We start from the raw sequence: 16,273 nt of genomic DNA on the forward strand, positions 1-16,273 counted from the left end.
AATTAAACTAAATCAGTTTATAAAATTATTTTTATTTAATTCTTTTATTATTAAAATATTTTCCTTTTTCTTTTCAATGTGGTTAAAAACATTAAAAAAAAATTGGCCCGCCGGTGATTACTCTATAGTCCCTACGGATTTTAAGCCCAACTATACAGTCTCCAAACGACACCGTTCTTTTAGTTGAGAGGGTACAGGACCACGTCGATTTTGCTTGTGATGCAGGTAATCGAATCCATGTACGGGACAGACTGCCAAGGCATATATGTTTCCCATATGTTTATATTCCGTATAGGAATCAGAAACCAACCCTCTGAAGTTTCTTCTCCGAACCAAAATCCCTTAATTTTTATTATCCTATTCATATTCTCTTTCTCCTTTTTTATTTTCGGAGCGTCTTCTCTTTTCCCGTCTTTTTAATCACTCGATCAATAATTCAATTAGTTTCTGCAACGCTGATCGATCCCTTTTCGTGTTCGGTATGTTAAAGTCTGGTGCTTTCATAGATGTTATTGTTTTCTCAATTCTTTTTGGATTTTTTGCTATGTGGGTAAGAAATGGTTTGTGGGGTTTAATGTTTCGATATTTGGTTTTTTCAGGGAGCAATCGTACTGCTGGTTTCGCCATGGCCAAAACCTCGTTCAAGCTCGAACATCCATTGGGTTCGTCCGCCCTTTGTTTTTTTCCGCCTTTCTATATTAAGTTTTGATTTTTGGTGATATTCTTGTATTTTCTTTGTTAAGTTTTGTGAGTGAATGTTTCGAGTTTTGAGTATGTGAGAAATTGGTGAAAGGGCCGTTAGGATTTGTTCTCTTTTTCCTTTGCTCCTATGAAAAGTTTGGATTTTCAGTTATAACCGTAATTTCTGTGATGGATTCTGTTGGTGATTGTTCGAAGTTCTAAAAATAGGTGATTGATATGAAGAGGTAGTTTCCTGCTTTCTAGTGTTTTGAAGACGAAAAGCGTTCTTTTGAAGATCTTCGTTATTTTTTCTTTTCTACTTTGAGTTTGTGGGCTAGGATTTTGTAAGGAATGATGATAATGTACTGAATCTGTTTCTGTCGTAGTTTCCTGCATTCTAGTCTGTAGTAGGCATTTCCTCTGTATACTTCATGTGTACTTGGGATGTGCCTATTCTTGGTAATAAAATTCTTATTAATTATTAAAAAAAAAAAAAAAAAAGAAGATATGAAGAGGTGGTTTATTTTTTGAATGGTTTTCATTAATTGAAATTTATGCTCCATTCGGTTGTTTGTGTTAGAATCTTTAGGACTTTTCCTATTGGTCAGACGGTAGGCTTGGGATGAGCTGTAGACTCGGACATCTTGGGCTCAATAGGAGTTCCCCTGGATACCTGATATACAGTTCAGTTCTAACAGATTGGGTGGTGTATCCAAGGTTTAATTCCCTAGGATGGGCCTGAAGGGCCCTATGTTGGTGAGGTTCCATGTTGTAAATAAATAAATAAAGAAATGGATTTTGGGGTGACTTTTATTGAAGCTATTCTTTTAGTTGAACTTAATTAATGGGTCTTTTGTTTAAAGAAGGTGACACACAGTTGAAGCAATTGGGATAAGTTATAGATGTGGGAGTCCACTGAATTTTTTGTATGGGCACCTAATAAACCTTTAAATGGTGAGTCTTTTTGGTGGTTTGTGGCAACATTTTGGTAACAAATTTTACAACTTTTTGTTTCTGTAGTTAGTTGTAACTCAATCATACACTTGTCAATAGAAAAGATAAAGTGAGTTGGTAGACAAGCAAAGGGTGAAGAAGTGACTCCCTTTTTGGTGGAATTGCATTTGCAAATTTTTATGAAGCCGAATTTCAAATTGTTAGTTCATTGGTTGAGACTAGAAAAGGTTGTTGGTGACCACATTGATAGGACCTTTTTTGGTTTGGACCTGAAATTTCTTTTTTGATAAGTAAAAGGAAAATTTTATTAATAGAAAAAGGCATAGCCTAAGTACACATGGAATATACACAGTATATGCCCAAGTACCGCAAAGTACTAGTGATGGATACAAGCAAATTACAAAAGCTGTCCTCATTACAAATAATGACCGAAGCCCAAGAAATAATGTATTACAAAAGAATCTCTTCAGCTCATTCAAGGAACGCTCCCGGTTTTTAAAACACCTATTATTTCTCTCCAACCACAAATTCCACATAATACAATATCATTTTCCACATAGCGGCAATGTGAACATTTCCCCTAATACCTGTTCAGCACTTAAAAATATCCATAACTCTTCCAGGCATAACCCATGCCACACCAATCTGGTTAAGGATCTCATTCCACAAAAACCGAGCCACCTCACAATGTAACAATAGATGATCCATGGATTCATCATTTTTCTTACATAAGAAGCATCAATCCATAATGATGAGACCACGTCTCAAATTGTTGGTGGTGAGGATTCTCTCAAGGGATGCAGTCCATATAAAGAAAACAATCTTAGGAGGAACCTTATAATTCCATATACTCTTCCAAGGGAAACAATGATCATTAGAGAATCCCAAGAGGGCTTATAATAGGAATACACTGAGACCACGTTTTATCAAATTGTCAATGGTGAGGATTCTTCCAAGAGATGCAGTCCATATAAAGAAAGCAATCTTAGGGGGAACCTTATAATTCCATTTACTCTTCCAAGGAAAACAATAATCATTAGAGAATCTCGAGAGGGTCGTATAATAGGAATGCACCGATAACCTTTTACTCCCACCAGGAGTCCAAATCCCAAGTGGACTTGACATTTTAAGGCTGAACTCCAACGTATAAATGACACAATATCAACAAAGATTTGTGGCCTTTTTTTTTTTGCTTGTGCCTTTTTCCAATAGAAGTTTCTGAGAAACCCTAGTCGTTAACGTGCGATAGAAAACCTTACGGAGAGAGAAGAACCGTTGCCTTGCTACCACCTTAGACCGGCGAGTGACCCCTCACCGCTGGCACAGACAAGATTGATGGACTCCGGCGACCCCGCTGAGGGTTGTCCAGCGTAGGTCCTAGCGCCGGCGACCTGGTTTTCTTTTTTCGCAAGTTTTCTCTCTGTCATTTCTCAAAGATGACGTCGACCACAGACGAGTGTATTTGCACCACCGTCCTAGACAAGGTCGACGGGCCCTGAAGATAGTGTTGAGGGCCGTCCGGCGTAGGTCTTGGCGTCGACGACCTGGCTTTTTTTGCTAGACTCTTTCTCTGAGCCCTTCGACGTCTCGCCCCGCGCCCTTGGCCACTGGCGAGTGACTTCTCACCACCGGCCCAGACAAGGTTGACGGGCTCAGATGATTCTTTTGAGGGCCTTCTGATGTCGGTTCCCCTCCGGCGACCGGGTTTTTTGAGTTGCATTGAGTCTGCACAGTACTAGTTTTTTGAGTTGCATTGAGCCTTTGCCTGCGACCTGCTTTTGACTTGATCGACGGAATCCGACGATCGGGAGTCCATTCTATGGGCACATATCTATTTTTTACCTTAAGAGGATGAAGTGGGGGGCAGTAGGGAGCAGTGGGCACAAATTTGCAGTGGGATTTGACGAGGAAGACGCGCGATGTGGATTCGTCTCAGCTGGAAGGCGAGAGGTGGTTGAAAGTGGAATAAAAAACTTTCGTTTTTACGAAAGAGGGATCATGCGAACGCAAGGGGCAACTTTTTGCAACTCTCAGAATTCCAGAATGGAAGGAGGAAAGGTTTGTTGGTGATTCCGGAGAGCGCAAATGGCATTGGATGGAAAGGCTTTTTGCAGTCCATTTGAAGTGTTGTTGAGTCCAAAACCACAATTCGAAGTGGGGAGTTTGTTGATGGAGGGAAGGTCGTCCTTAGTCAAAGGTGCTTCGTATGCTGTGGTGTTGATGTCAATGGTAGGTAGTCCAGCTGAGATCAGCTCAGCGGCAGAAGGAAAGAGTAAGGCACTCGTAGCAGACAAAGATTGTTAGGTGACATTGGGAGAGGTGAAGGGGGTCTTGTGGGATGTCAAAGCTCAATTGAAGGGAGTTATGGAGTATGTGAAAGATCTGATGATTAAAGTGGATAAGGGGTTGGACCTAGTCGTGGGTTTTGGCGGTGGGTCGAGTATGGATGAGGGAGGGTGGGGGTAGATCTTACGGGTTTGAAGGCCACAAGTGTGTCGGCAAAGGGCGTTTCAACGCCGTCACAAATAGGGTTGTTGGACGCCGGCATCATTGTCCATGCCAGTGTCATTATGCCTCTTGAGGGAGCTGTAGGCCTTAGGCACCAGATGCAGATGGGGTTGGTACTTCTATCCAGGACTCATCTTTAGTTGTAGACGGGGGTCCCTCCAAGGTCTCAAGTACTTTGGAAGAAACAATCGAGCTTCTTTTAGAAGATGCAAACGGGGTTTCAAAAGGTAGTGCTTCCCCCACCTGATCTACGGAGGGAGCAGTAGGGTCAGACAAAGTGACACGGCAAGGATCGTTGGGGGGTGGTTCAAAGTCAAGCAATGTTGATGGAGGGGAGGAACCTGTAATGGTGACAAAAACAATAGACAACAACCATATAGCTGTCGAGCAACCATATGGCGGGAAGGAAACTAGCGGTTTTTCGTTGGTGCCTCGTGTGGGGGAAGGTTTAGAATCGGTAGTGCAATTGGGTATTGTGGCTGGGGATAATGTCGTTCCCCTGGTTTCTCTTCTTCCGTTAAACAATATAGCGGGTTCACCATCGGATTGGGTTCTGAACAAAGTTAACGGGCTTCAAATCCTGGGGCTTTCATATGGAGAACATGGAGAATGTGAAGACCAATTTAAAGCTCTAATCACTACGATTGAGGCGAGTCACGTGCTTGAAATCAAATCACATTTTAAGAAAAGCAGGGAGTTAAAGCGCCTTTCATGGGCAATCAACTACGATACTAATGGAGGTAGCTCAAGTTGAGGGAAGACTAAAGGGAGGGCATTGTGAAGACGATCTCGTAGTGGGATGTTTGGGTAGAGGATTAGTTTTAAGGAAAAAAGGGCTGGGGTTGGGGAGGTGTGTTACATTCCAATTCGGGCTTGGTGTATTTTAGGTAGGTTTCATGGGCTTTTTGAGTCAGTAGGAGCTCTTTTGTATGGGCTGGGTGTTTTCTTGTATACGTCCAGTGTACTTGGTTACTTCTATTGATATATATATATATATATAATATTATTACTTATCAAAGAAAAAAAAAAGTGACCTTGTACATTTAGGAATGAAGTCATGACTACAAAATGTTGCCATTTCCCATTGGAGAGTGCAATTTTTTATTCGTTTTCGGATGCGGAAAAGCAATTTTTATCATCCTCTTATATCATTGATTTGATTTGATTTTGGTATCTTCATGCATTTTTTCATCATATGCATGTATATGACCATTTTTGTTCCAAATTTTATGGTTTTTTACATCTCAGAAAGGAGGCTAGCGGAAGCTGCTCGAATCAGAGACAAATATCCAGATAGAGTACCTGTGAGGACTCACATCAATGACAACCCTTTTCTTTTCATGCATTCCTTCAGTATACTTGCTGGCCTAATCTGAGTATGCTGTGCTGCTGTGTAGGTGATTGTGGAGAAGGCTGAAAGAAGTGACATTCCTGACATTGATAAGAAGAAGTTAGTCGCATCTTCCCTTTTCTTGTTTTTAATGTGCTTACTTTATTGTTCTTGTGATTCATATCCAATTTTGGTGATTATTTTGCAATTCTTGGCTCCTCTTAGATTTTGGGGTTCAATCTGCGGAGTCTCTTTTTTGCTTGTGATTCGCAATTCACCACATGTACACCAATTATAATGCTGAACTTTTTTCTTGCTTTGTGGTTCATTTGGAGTTTAAATGAAAATAAATGTTCTGATGCGAGACAATAAATGTTGCAAGGATTAGAAGGTATTTATTTTGGTTGTGGTTTCATAAAGGTGGTCTTCATGGTATAACGTGGTTAGGTGGTCTTCATGGTATAGCATGTGTGTGTGTGTGTTTTTTTTTTTTTTTTGGCAAGTAAGAAAAACTTTATTTAATGAAACTAGGCGAAGCCCATGTACAAAGGAAGTATACAAAAGAAGCACCTAATTACATTCTAGAAACTTGAAAAGAAAACAAAAACTCTTGAACATTTCCTCCCTTAAGGAAAATAGCCGATAACCACTGCAGCAAAGAAGACAAACAATTTCCAGATATCCTCAACAGTTTGCTCTTTGTCGTTGAAGCACCGCTCATTCCTTTCTATCCATAAACACCACATAATACACAAAGGTATCATCCTCCATGCCGCTGCCAACTGAGAGCTTCTGTGCCGCCTATTCCAACATGCTAGTAGATCCACCACTCTCATTGGCATAACCCAACTCAACCCAGCTCTACTAAGAACCCCAACCCATATCTCCCTGGCCACCTCACAGTGTAATAACGTGTGTTAAGGAAAGGCTGTTTGGCTGAAATGGTGATCTAGGGTGGTGGATTCCATAGACTGGATGATGGAGGTACCGCTGTTTGGATTGTGGAGTTGGTATTATGGAAGGATTGTGGTTGTAGTTGCCGCAAAACTGAGTTATGGTAAGACTGATCGTGTTTTCACCCTCTCCATATTGTTTGCAACAATGCAGTACTTGCAACTAGTGGTGGTGTTACTATATTAAGAGTCTGGAGAGAGGTAAATAATCTAAGTTTCTTCTTTGAAATAAATGCTAGGAGATTTTTATTTGTGGTTATATACTTACTATGGCTGTCTTGCCTAATTTGAAGAGTGTGTGGAATGTTGTTTGAGAGGATGATAAATCTTCTCATGGATATGGTGCGTGGTAGGTGAGTTGGAAGGCCATTACCCGGAGTGGGATCAGAAAAGTCCTGATTTATTGTTTTCAGCCACTCATTGGTCGATCACACGCACAACACTACAACATCCCCTAGCCACTGATCTTCCTAATGAGTCCAGAATCGTCACATTTGATTAGTGCATGGGGCTCACATGCTACCCAAGCCAGGTATGAGTTCCACTTGACGCCATGCCATCACTACTTCAACGACCGTACACGTTATTGACGACTTCCTCAACTTTAACTCTTCAAGATTTGAGCCTCTCCACCCCTTTCTAACAAGTGCATGAGCCCCATGTGTTGGTATAGCCGCATGTATTCTCTGGGTGCAGCCAAAGTTCTAGACCGCTCAATCTTGAGTGTCTTGTTGTCTGGCAGCTTTTCCTGAATGAGGAACCAGAGGTATTGAAAGTGAATATTTTCACCAAGTACATTCAAGTAGCCCATCGGAGTGCTCCTTTTTGGTTCCAACCGCAACTATTTGGTCCCCCATTTGGACCACCACTAGTCACCTCCTTGGTTTTTGCAAAGGAACATGGGCCCTGATCTTTGGTCCATTGCCCACAATTCTTTTTTTCTAGCATTACCTTCACTGTAATGGGACTTTTGTTTGGAGCATTTATCCTCTACTCTTGTATTGCTGATGCTGTATCACACATACTTCTTGTTTGTTGCTGCAGATACCTTGTTCCAGCTGACTTGACTGTTGGGCAGTTTGTTTATGTTGTGCGGAAAAGGATCAAGCTCAGTGCTGAGAAGGCTATATTCGTCTTTGTGAAGAATACTCTACCTCCAACTGGTGACTGTCGATGTGCTAAATTTTAAGTGATTTTGAGTAACATTTTTCAAAGTTGAGTTTTCAATCTGTCATTTGTTGTTACAGCTTCCCTGATATCTGCAATTTATGAGGAAAACAAGGATGAAGATGGTTTTCTTTACTTGACTTACAGTGGAGAAAATACTTTTGGATCCCTCTAAGAGCCTGGAGCCTGGATTCCACTTTGTGTAAATAAAGCTTGGAAGGTGTAAATTCTCAGCGGTCTCTCTCAAGCAGCTTGACTTACCTGCTTGCCTATTGTTGAGCTTGGTCTTGATTTGGATTAATTCATGCTGGAAGTGGTTTGAATACATATAGTATCTTTACCATGTATTTGAAAATAGGGAATCAAATGTAGAGTAATTTCCCAGTTGTGTTAGTTGGTGATGTTCCTCTTTTTTTTTTTTTTGAACAAGTTAGAACGGTCCTTGTTAAAGATGCACTGGTTAAACATGCTACGGTTCCACGTGGTATTTACCTTCGTTGTTGCTTGAATATCGCTTGCACTGGTGTTCTCTCCAAATCCAGTGGAACCCTTGGATGATATTATCTCTCGCATTTGCAATTATATGAGGCGAATAATACACGAAAACTATGTGCATCAACAACTTTGGTACAGTGCTCACAACTGTGAATCCTTACAACCAAAGCGTCGACCAACTCCTAAAATGCAAACGATGTTGTTGTGGGACTGCATTACCCTGGAGATGTCAAATCTGCAATAGTAGCACAGGCCTTATACCCAGTGACTATTTATGAAAGTAATTTCTGTTTGTTTTGTTCTAAAGTTCAAAGATCATGAAGAATTGGCATTAACAGTGTCTTTTGTTGCTGAAATGAGCATGGTTTTACCATTTACATGGGTGAAATATGAAATTAACGCAACTATTCATCTCAGTGCATGTACAGCTTGTTCTTGATGATACTTTTTGAACCCTATTCGGTTCAAATAAAGCAATTCAAAAGGCGCCCCTGGTGGGATCCTCAGGACTCATGGGCAAGAATGAAATTTACTCGATTCATTTCGTGAACTGAACGTTCTATTGTATTTCGATAGTGATAGGGTAAATTAATGGATGCGCCTTTTTCATTAGAAGAGAGAAGGAATAATGATAAAAGAAATCATGAGAAGTCTGTGCATGTGGTTGCATAAAACCATGGGCTTGCATTCAAATTCAAAAGTAATTGCAAACATTCCTTTGATTCTACTTTTTTTCAATACAACGGGAGTTGAGAGAACAATTTCATTTAGGCGAGCCCTTTTTCTGACATTGATTCTTGACCCATTTGATGCCGGCTGATGCTCCGCTCTTGATCTTTAGTGCTCCAACCATGGCGGTTGCTTTGGCTTTATTCAATCCAGCTTTTGCATTCCCCTTCTTGTTGCCGCTGCTTTCTCTCTTGGTATTAGCGCTGTCATCTTCCTCCATGGCACCGATTCCTCCAGCACCCCATTGATCTGCCCAGCTTGGTGCTTCAGTGGCCATGTTATCGTCTTGTATGTCTATGCAAATCTAATTTCTCAAACGAATATGGTTAATTAATTCAAAGATGCAAGAACATCAAAGAAATAACATTATCAATAAAAATCTTAGAAAATTACAGTTTGTTTTACCCAATTGGGTTATTTCTTTGTGCTTTATTTGTAACATTCTGAAGTTTTCATTCAAGAAGTTGAAATTCTACAACTGCAACTCCATTTCCAGGAACATGATAAGGTTTTCAAGGGATTCAGTTTCTCTTACATTTTCATAGGGATTGTCCAGTCTGGGTTTCCGTTTCCACACCTAACAATGCTAACATGATTTTTCCAGGAAAATTTACCGAAAAAGCAGCTGTAGCAGCCATATCTAAATGGCATGCAGTCTGCAGAGACGAAAATCTTTCTTGTTCTCATTTTTTTTTCGGAGGTGATAAAAAGAAAACGGATCTGATAGGAACATATCAAAGCATTTTCGGTTGTACAAAACCACTTCACCCTCAAAGAAACATAGAGCAAGATCTAAACAATATACAATATAACACTCTTAACCTTTCACAATCTCTTAATCCCCAGAAAACACAAAGATTAAACCTTTCAAAGAACATGAATCGCGTGAGAGAGAGAGAGAGAGAGAGAGAGAGAGTATACCTTGTAAATGGATAAGCAAGGAGGAGTAGAATGAGAAAGTTGGGAGTTAATGGTGGTGGGGGAAGGAAGGAAGGAAGGAAGAGTTGAAAGACCTTATACCCAGGCGAGACAAACCAAAGGTCACATGTGGGTGGGGATTATCTTGTACGCCCACATCTTACACTTTAGTTAAAAAAAGGGACTTGACACCTCAGTAGTTATAGTTTCCATCTAACGAAGCAAACTCTGTTTGGCATCTTTTCTTTTCTTTTCTTTATTAAAAGTCTTTCAATTATAATCCTAATCATATCGGTATGATCTTTTGCATATTAAATTAGTAGGCCAACCCATGTTTCTTTCTCATCCTCGAATAATTGGACTAGTATTTGTAGCTCATGTCTGTCTCCAGTTTGCTTTGTCCCACCACCCTCTCAAGCACATTGATTTGCCTCCACTACTACTAGATCCATTGTTTCACCGGGGCTCTGCCCAATTATCAAAACTCTTTTGCCTACTGTTTCACATTCAAGTAAATTTCTCAGTATGTGATAGTCATCGATCTTTTGCATTCTCTTTATCATTTAAATTTATTCGATGTCCTCATATAGATGACACTGCCATAAATATGTTGGATTTTCAGTTCAAATTAAACAACGATTTCATATTGAGGTTAGACTGAATAATGCCGAGTTCATACCCCTATATGGGAGAGTAAAGTTACATACAGTTATAGAGTGTGCAAATACCGCACAGTCGCTTTGAAAAAGAATGGAGTCTACTATTAAAAAATTAAAATTTTTTTTTTCATGTGGGTCTCGTATTTATTCACTTTTTTTAAAGTGATTATACAACGTTTGCGCACTCACAACTACAACTATCATTTCTATGTATAAAAAAGCATGACCGTAAGGCACATCTCACTCCGTACAACTTATTTAAGTGCGACAACCTTTTAGGCATGCGGCATTTTCTATCTCAATGCTTGTTACTATAATCAAAACGAAGGCCCAAAAAAATCTGGCAAGCACTAAATTGAAAGAAGAATGGTAGTAAAAAGTAAAAATAAATTTTACAAATTGAGATGTGAGAATATAAAAACAGTTATAAAATATTAGCATCAAACTACAATCATTATATAATTAAATTTATCTTCTATAATTCTCCTAACGTACATTTCTCCTAATATTAGAAGTGAAAACAATATTTCTTTTTTAATCTCCCGCTGGGTGGAGAGTATTTTATTGCATGTTTACACCCACTCTTTAGTGAATGAAGTATAAAACATCTACTGCAGTACTGTCAGATGGTTTTGTAGATGAATAATGATAGGATTGTTATCCTATTACTATCTATTTACTATTCAAATTGTATTTGATTTTTTTTTAATTTTTTATTTTACTTAATGATTAAGGAAGTGAATATTAATAAAATTATATATTTTTTTAATTTTTTCTTAATGATTAAGAATGGTAAAAAAATACTTTAAAAAATGATAAAAAAATAAAAATAATTTAAAATGTGCTTGAATAATAAATAGATAGTAGATAAGTAGTAACCTTATCTCTACCCTTTGTAGATTGTTTCATAGTTTTCATTAATTGAATGGAAAGCGAGGAAGATTAGTGTTCCACTTATAATAATGCGGCCGGCATTTGAGGACACGCGGTCTTGGAACATCAATAATGTCAGAAAATCTACATTTATTGTGATTAAGGACATACATCAGGCAACTCGAGTTCTTCATTCTTAAATGCCCTCCTTAAACTTTGGTTTCCACACTACGTTTCATTCAAGACACAACTTTCTATTTTGCTTTCAATCTATTTACAATATTTTATAATTATATGATAATTTTATATGCGCGGGTATAAAAACATAGCACAATTTGTTGTTCAATGCATGAAATGATGCCTATATATAGTTTCTCTAAAAGGAAAGGGAGGCAAAAACATTACACAATAGATTAAAAACAAAAACAAAGCAAAATTGGGAGCATCTCTTTCGATGAAAACTTCTAATTTGGGTTCAAAAGTACTGTTGCCGAGTCTTTCTATAAACATAGCACAACGCCTAAATGGGATGGTTAAAAATCAGGTCACGAATCAAATTCACCAACTAATTAACCAAACATGCCAACCCCATGTATGTAAACCATTTTCTTCTAATGATTTTGGGTTTTGTCCTTCTCTTTTTTCTCTCCATCTGTCTTTTTGTTTACCATTTCTCAGGAGGACGCAATTACTTGGATTTCCTCGTGGACTTGGATTTCTTCATTTTGCGTGACTTATCGTCCACGCTAGTCCACGTGTATCCACTAGGTATGGCAAAAGGATCCGACTCTTGCGCCCCCGCCGCTGAATTTCTCTGTTGTTGTTGTTGCTGCTTGCTCGCCGATACCGAGTGGCTATTGTTTCGCCGCAACCACGTTGAAGATGACGACGATGACGGTAATGAAGAGTAGTGGGTATCTGATTTATGATCCTCTTCCGAGTGGCCTCCTCGTCCTCCATGAAACAAGTGTCTGGGACTTGAGAACGGCGTGTAGAATTGTTCGGTTGGTTGGAGCTCCACGAACTTTGTGAACGTTATCACCACTCTAACTGTAGGAACTACCGGAATTGCCACCTGTCCCACAAAACAAAACAAAGTCAAACTAAGCAATCACCGTCTGATTAATATTTGACATACCGAACCGCGTCTATTATAAAAACGATCATCCACGATGCATGTCCCACAGTGATCTCGCCACGTCATTACCTGCATTTTGGTGGTCCAGATCACGTGGCAAAATCACGGTCAAAACTGTTTTATATATTTTAACATTGGACCCTACGGTGTCGGAAGGGAAATAAAAACCTCGGATGATATGAGGGTCCCACCCTCTATCACCGTCGGATCAAATTCAAACTATAATCTAAAAGTTCCACGTCAATTCACCGACCACCATTGGCCCCCACAAAAGCTTCTCCACTAATCAGTAATCAGAGGACCGAGGTCCCACCCTCGCGGTCGAGGTCCGCAAGGAAGACCGTTACTAGTTGTCTTTGCCCCATCAAAAGAACCGAAAACTAAAGCAAAGAGCGAAGGGTCCACGAAAAAAAAAAAATCCGTGGACCCCCGAAATATCCTTTTCCCAGAATGCCCTTACCTTTACCGGGAACGTTCCCGGAGGAAACTTGGTCGTGAGCAACTCTCTCATCCTTCTCACGGCTTTCACTTTGTTCGCCAAAATGTCTAGTAACGGCAACAACTCCTCCGTTTTCAATGGGAATTGCTCAGTTAACCAGACCGACGGCCGCAAGCTCCGAACGTACTCCTTCTCCTTAGTCTGCGGCGCAGTCACAGCCGAAGCAGCTCTCCTCGACACCAGCGGCGCCGAGGGAAGAACATCAACGCTCTTCCTCGGCATCATCACCCATTCCCTCTCCTCCCTAACAAAGCTACTGTGTCTCCGCTGATCCGGGGCAAATCCGAAATTCGGATTCTCAGCCACCAAAAAACCGTCGTCGTCCTCGTCAAGCTCTAGAGGAAGGACCTGCTCACTACCAGCCACGTCAGAGTCTCCACCGGCGACCTTACGTGACCGGAAGCTGAAGACCACATTGTGAATCTCGTAGACCTTGGCTTTCCACTCTCCCACATTCTCCGTTTTCTCCTGACGCCTCCAGTTGGTCCTTCCTACGAGTTCGGCTTTGGTAACGTCCATACCGGGTCGATACACGCTTGTCTGGGAGCAGAAGCCAGCAATGTCGGACTCGCTCATCGGAGCTCCAGCGTTCTCGAAGGCGTCGAAGATTTTGCGATCGTCGCGATTGAGAACCAAGAGAGCCCCGGAGGGAATGTCGTGGCTCTGATCGCCATCTCCGAGGAAGAGGAAGCTCTGATCGGCGCGCTGTATCTTCAAGCCGTCGAAACCGGCCAAGGACGTGTCGGCACGTAGGTTACCGTCGCGCTTCCAGATTTTATAAGTGTCGGATGGAGCAATTTTACCGACGAAGGGGATAACGGAACTCTCGAAGTGGAAGGAGATCTCCATGTAAAAGTCTCGCATCCTGCGGAGCACGGCAATGACACGCGGCAAACGGCGACGCCACTTGGCCCAGGCTGAGCGGTGGTGCTGGCGGAGGAGGATGAGAGAAATTTCGGAGCAACGGCGAACGAGAGCCTCCTGGAGGGGGTTCCATCCCGCAGAGTTCTGGAGGGACACATCAGCACCGGCAAGGGCGAGAGCGCGAGCGGAGACGGCGTCGTTTAGGCGCACGGCGAGGTGGAGAGGGGTCTCGCGGAATGGCACGTCACGGCGGTCGAGCAAGGCGGATATCTGGTCGCTGAGTCGTTCCTGAGAGAGAGAGTCTGACTCGGAGTGGATCTGAGCAGGGTCGGCGAGTTTGGGGAGGGTGGAAACGAGACGAGACAGGGTGGTGTGATCACCGACTGCGACGGCGTAGTGGACAGGGCTATGAGTGTAGTCCTCCGGTTTGATCTGCGGGAACGACGTCGTTGTGGCCGCGGAGTGCTTCGCCATTCTTAGGAAAATGGAGTGAGTTGGCAGAGTGCTCTACTCTGCTCTGGTTGTGGACTTTGATGACGATAGAAAAAGGGAATGTTATGGAAAAACGGAAGGGAGGGGGGTAGTATCGTCATACAGCAGGTTCTTTATTGATAAACGTGATGGGAGGAGAGAGAGAGAGAGGCTGAAGACACGCAATCGGCGCGACTTTTGGTAATTCTAGCAGTGATATTAGTTTTTCTTGTTGAGATTTTTTTTTTCCTTTCATGTCAGTAGACTCAGGTACTTTAGCTTCGGTTCTTTTGTCGTTTCCATGTCTGTCCTCTACTTCCACGTCTTTTTCTTTCCTCTCTTCCCTAATTTGTTATCCCTTTTTGTGCGAAAATATGCCCTTTCAACATTTATGAACATTACCATTTATTATAATCTTTATTTAATAAAATTGATGTCATTTTGAGCAAATATTTCAGGGTTACTCGTTGAATGGACATCAACATCGTCAAGACATCTAAACTATTGTCTTCGACAATATATAGTAGTTAGTACTACCCAACAATCATTACCTTTGTTCGGGAGTTTGAGATCAAATTATAAACTGACCTGATTCATCTTTTAATTATTGCATCGATCGTGTTGCTAACTTAATAGTGTTGTTGTGGAACACCTTTAATCTATGGTCTAACGTGAAGCATCAAGAAAAGTAGTTTAGGAAGGAAAAAAACAGAGAACCTAATGTAATAGATAATGCTAATTTCAAACTAATTATTGATGGAATTTATTTTACTTTTTTAAATTTTTATAAAAAAATTAAACACATTCCAATCTACTTCAGACATTTTAATTTAAAAAGTTAAATCTATCTTAACCTAAAAAACTTATTTCAATAGAACCTACAAAATATTACTATTCACAACTCAATTCAACTCAACATTTAAACCTAACCTTAGGGCAGGTTTGGGAGTAAAGATCAGATAAGATTTTTCATTTCATCTCATATCATCTCATCATCACAATTTTTCTCAATTTTCACACAAAATATAATAAATAATTCAACTTTTTTAAATAATAAAACAATAATAATATTTTAAATTTTAATTTAAAACCAAAAATTTTCATTTCACTCTCCAAAAAGTCATCAAATTGAAATATTTTTTCTTGAATTAACCAAAGTGTATTTACAGAAAAATCTTTTGTCAGAAGTGATGCACCATTAAAATTAGAGTTCTTCTACTCAATAGTCCTATACCACATACAAACTCGAGAGTAAGAAAAAAAAAAGTGAAGAAAAATAAAAATAAATATATCGGACTGCTTAATAAAGTTTTTCTTGAAATTAGTCAAGGATGCCAATAAAAAAATCTTCATTGGACATAGTTGTTGGCTACTTGAACCACCATTAAACCATGTTCACCATACAACCCCGGGTGCTTGCGGCATATGGTAACATACTACAACTTTTGGAAGAAGTTCTGCCCCTTTAAGGAAGCTCCACACAACAAAAACAAGAAAATCCAAACAAACTTAAGTACAAAAAAAAGGTACGCCAAAATTGGAAATACTGGCCGGTTTAAAATCAACTCCAGTTGATATTAAAAGAAAATTTTGTATTTATAAGTTTTACTTATATAACAACTTATTGATATATTAAAAATTATAACATTTGCTTTTAAATTTTAAATTTATAAAAAAATGTAAAATTATAAATATACATAGCATTACTATTTTTTAAAATTTGTTTGGTTGAAGTGTCGTGAGCATACATTTTCTTAGAAGAATTCTCAAAGTGAAAAGGTTTTGTAAATAATAATATTATATACAGTTATAAAATATAAAAGTATTGCATAATTATTTTAAAAAAAAAAATCCTTTTTAATGTAGATATCATATTTAGGTTACGTTTGGATGTTAAGTTGAGTTGAGATGATAAAATATTATTATAATATTATTTTTTAATATTATTATTAATTTAGAATTTAAAAAAATTAAATTAGTTATTATATTTTATGTTGAAATTTACAAAAATTATAGTGATAAATTAAGAGGAAT

At 39.6% G+C, this 16,273-nt stretch overlaps 2 protein-coding genes and 1 long non-coding RNA gene across 3 annotated transcripts; 1 reads left to right on the top strand and 2 right to left on the bottom strand.

Annotated features, from left to right (window-relative positions):
- The first annotated feature begins 282 nt into the window (after nucleotides 1-282).
- Nucleotides 283-8,102, top strand: LOC109022264 (autophagy-related protein 8C-like). The gene is made up of 6 exons (XM_019005126.2): nucleotides 283-479; nucleotides 600-662; nucleotides 5,392-5,447; nucleotides 5,541-5,593; nucleotides 7,471-7,589; nucleotides 7,674-8,102. The coding sequence occupies exons 2-6, from the start codon at nucleotides 626-628 to the stop codon at nucleotides 7,766-7,768; spliced, it is 360 nt and encodes a 119-aa protein (XP_018860671.1). The 5' UTR covers nucleotides 283-479; nucleotides 600-625; the 3' UTR covers nucleotides 7,769-8,102.
- A 647-nt stretch (nucleotides 8,103-8,749) lies between these two features.
- Nucleotides 8,750-9,898, bottom strand: LOC109006944. Its single transcript, XR_001998713.2, has 2 exons — nucleotides 9,739-9,898; nucleotides 8,750-9,121 (listed from the first exon to the last, which is right to left on the bottom strand). It is a non-coding gene; the product is annotated as an uncharacterized LOC109006944 (long non-coding RNA).
- A 1,695-nt stretch (nucleotides 9,899-11,593) lies between these two features.
- On the bottom strand, nucleotides 11,594-14,397 carry LOC109022266 (ankyrin repeat domain-containing protein 13C-like). Its single transcript, XM_019005128.2, has 2 exons — nucleotides 12,866-14,397; nucleotides 11,594-12,342 (listed from the first exon to the last, which is right to left on the bottom strand). The coding sequence occupies exons 1-2, from the start codon at nucleotides 14,240-14,242 to the stop codon at nucleotides 11,956-11,958; spliced, it is 1,764 nt and encodes a 587-aa protein (XP_018860673.1). The 5' UTR covers nucleotides 14,243-14,397; the 3' UTR covers nucleotides 11,594-11,955.
- Nucleotides 14,398-16,273: the final 1,876 nt, after the last annotated feature.

The sequence above is a fragment of the Juglans regia genome, chromosome 3, assembly GCF_001411555.2.
Source record: "Juglans regia cultivar Chandler chromosome 3, Walnut 2.0, whole genome shotgun sequence".
Lineage (NCBI taxonomy): Eukaryota > Viridiplantae > Streptophyta > Magnoliopsida > Fagales > Juglandaceae > Juglans > Juglans regia.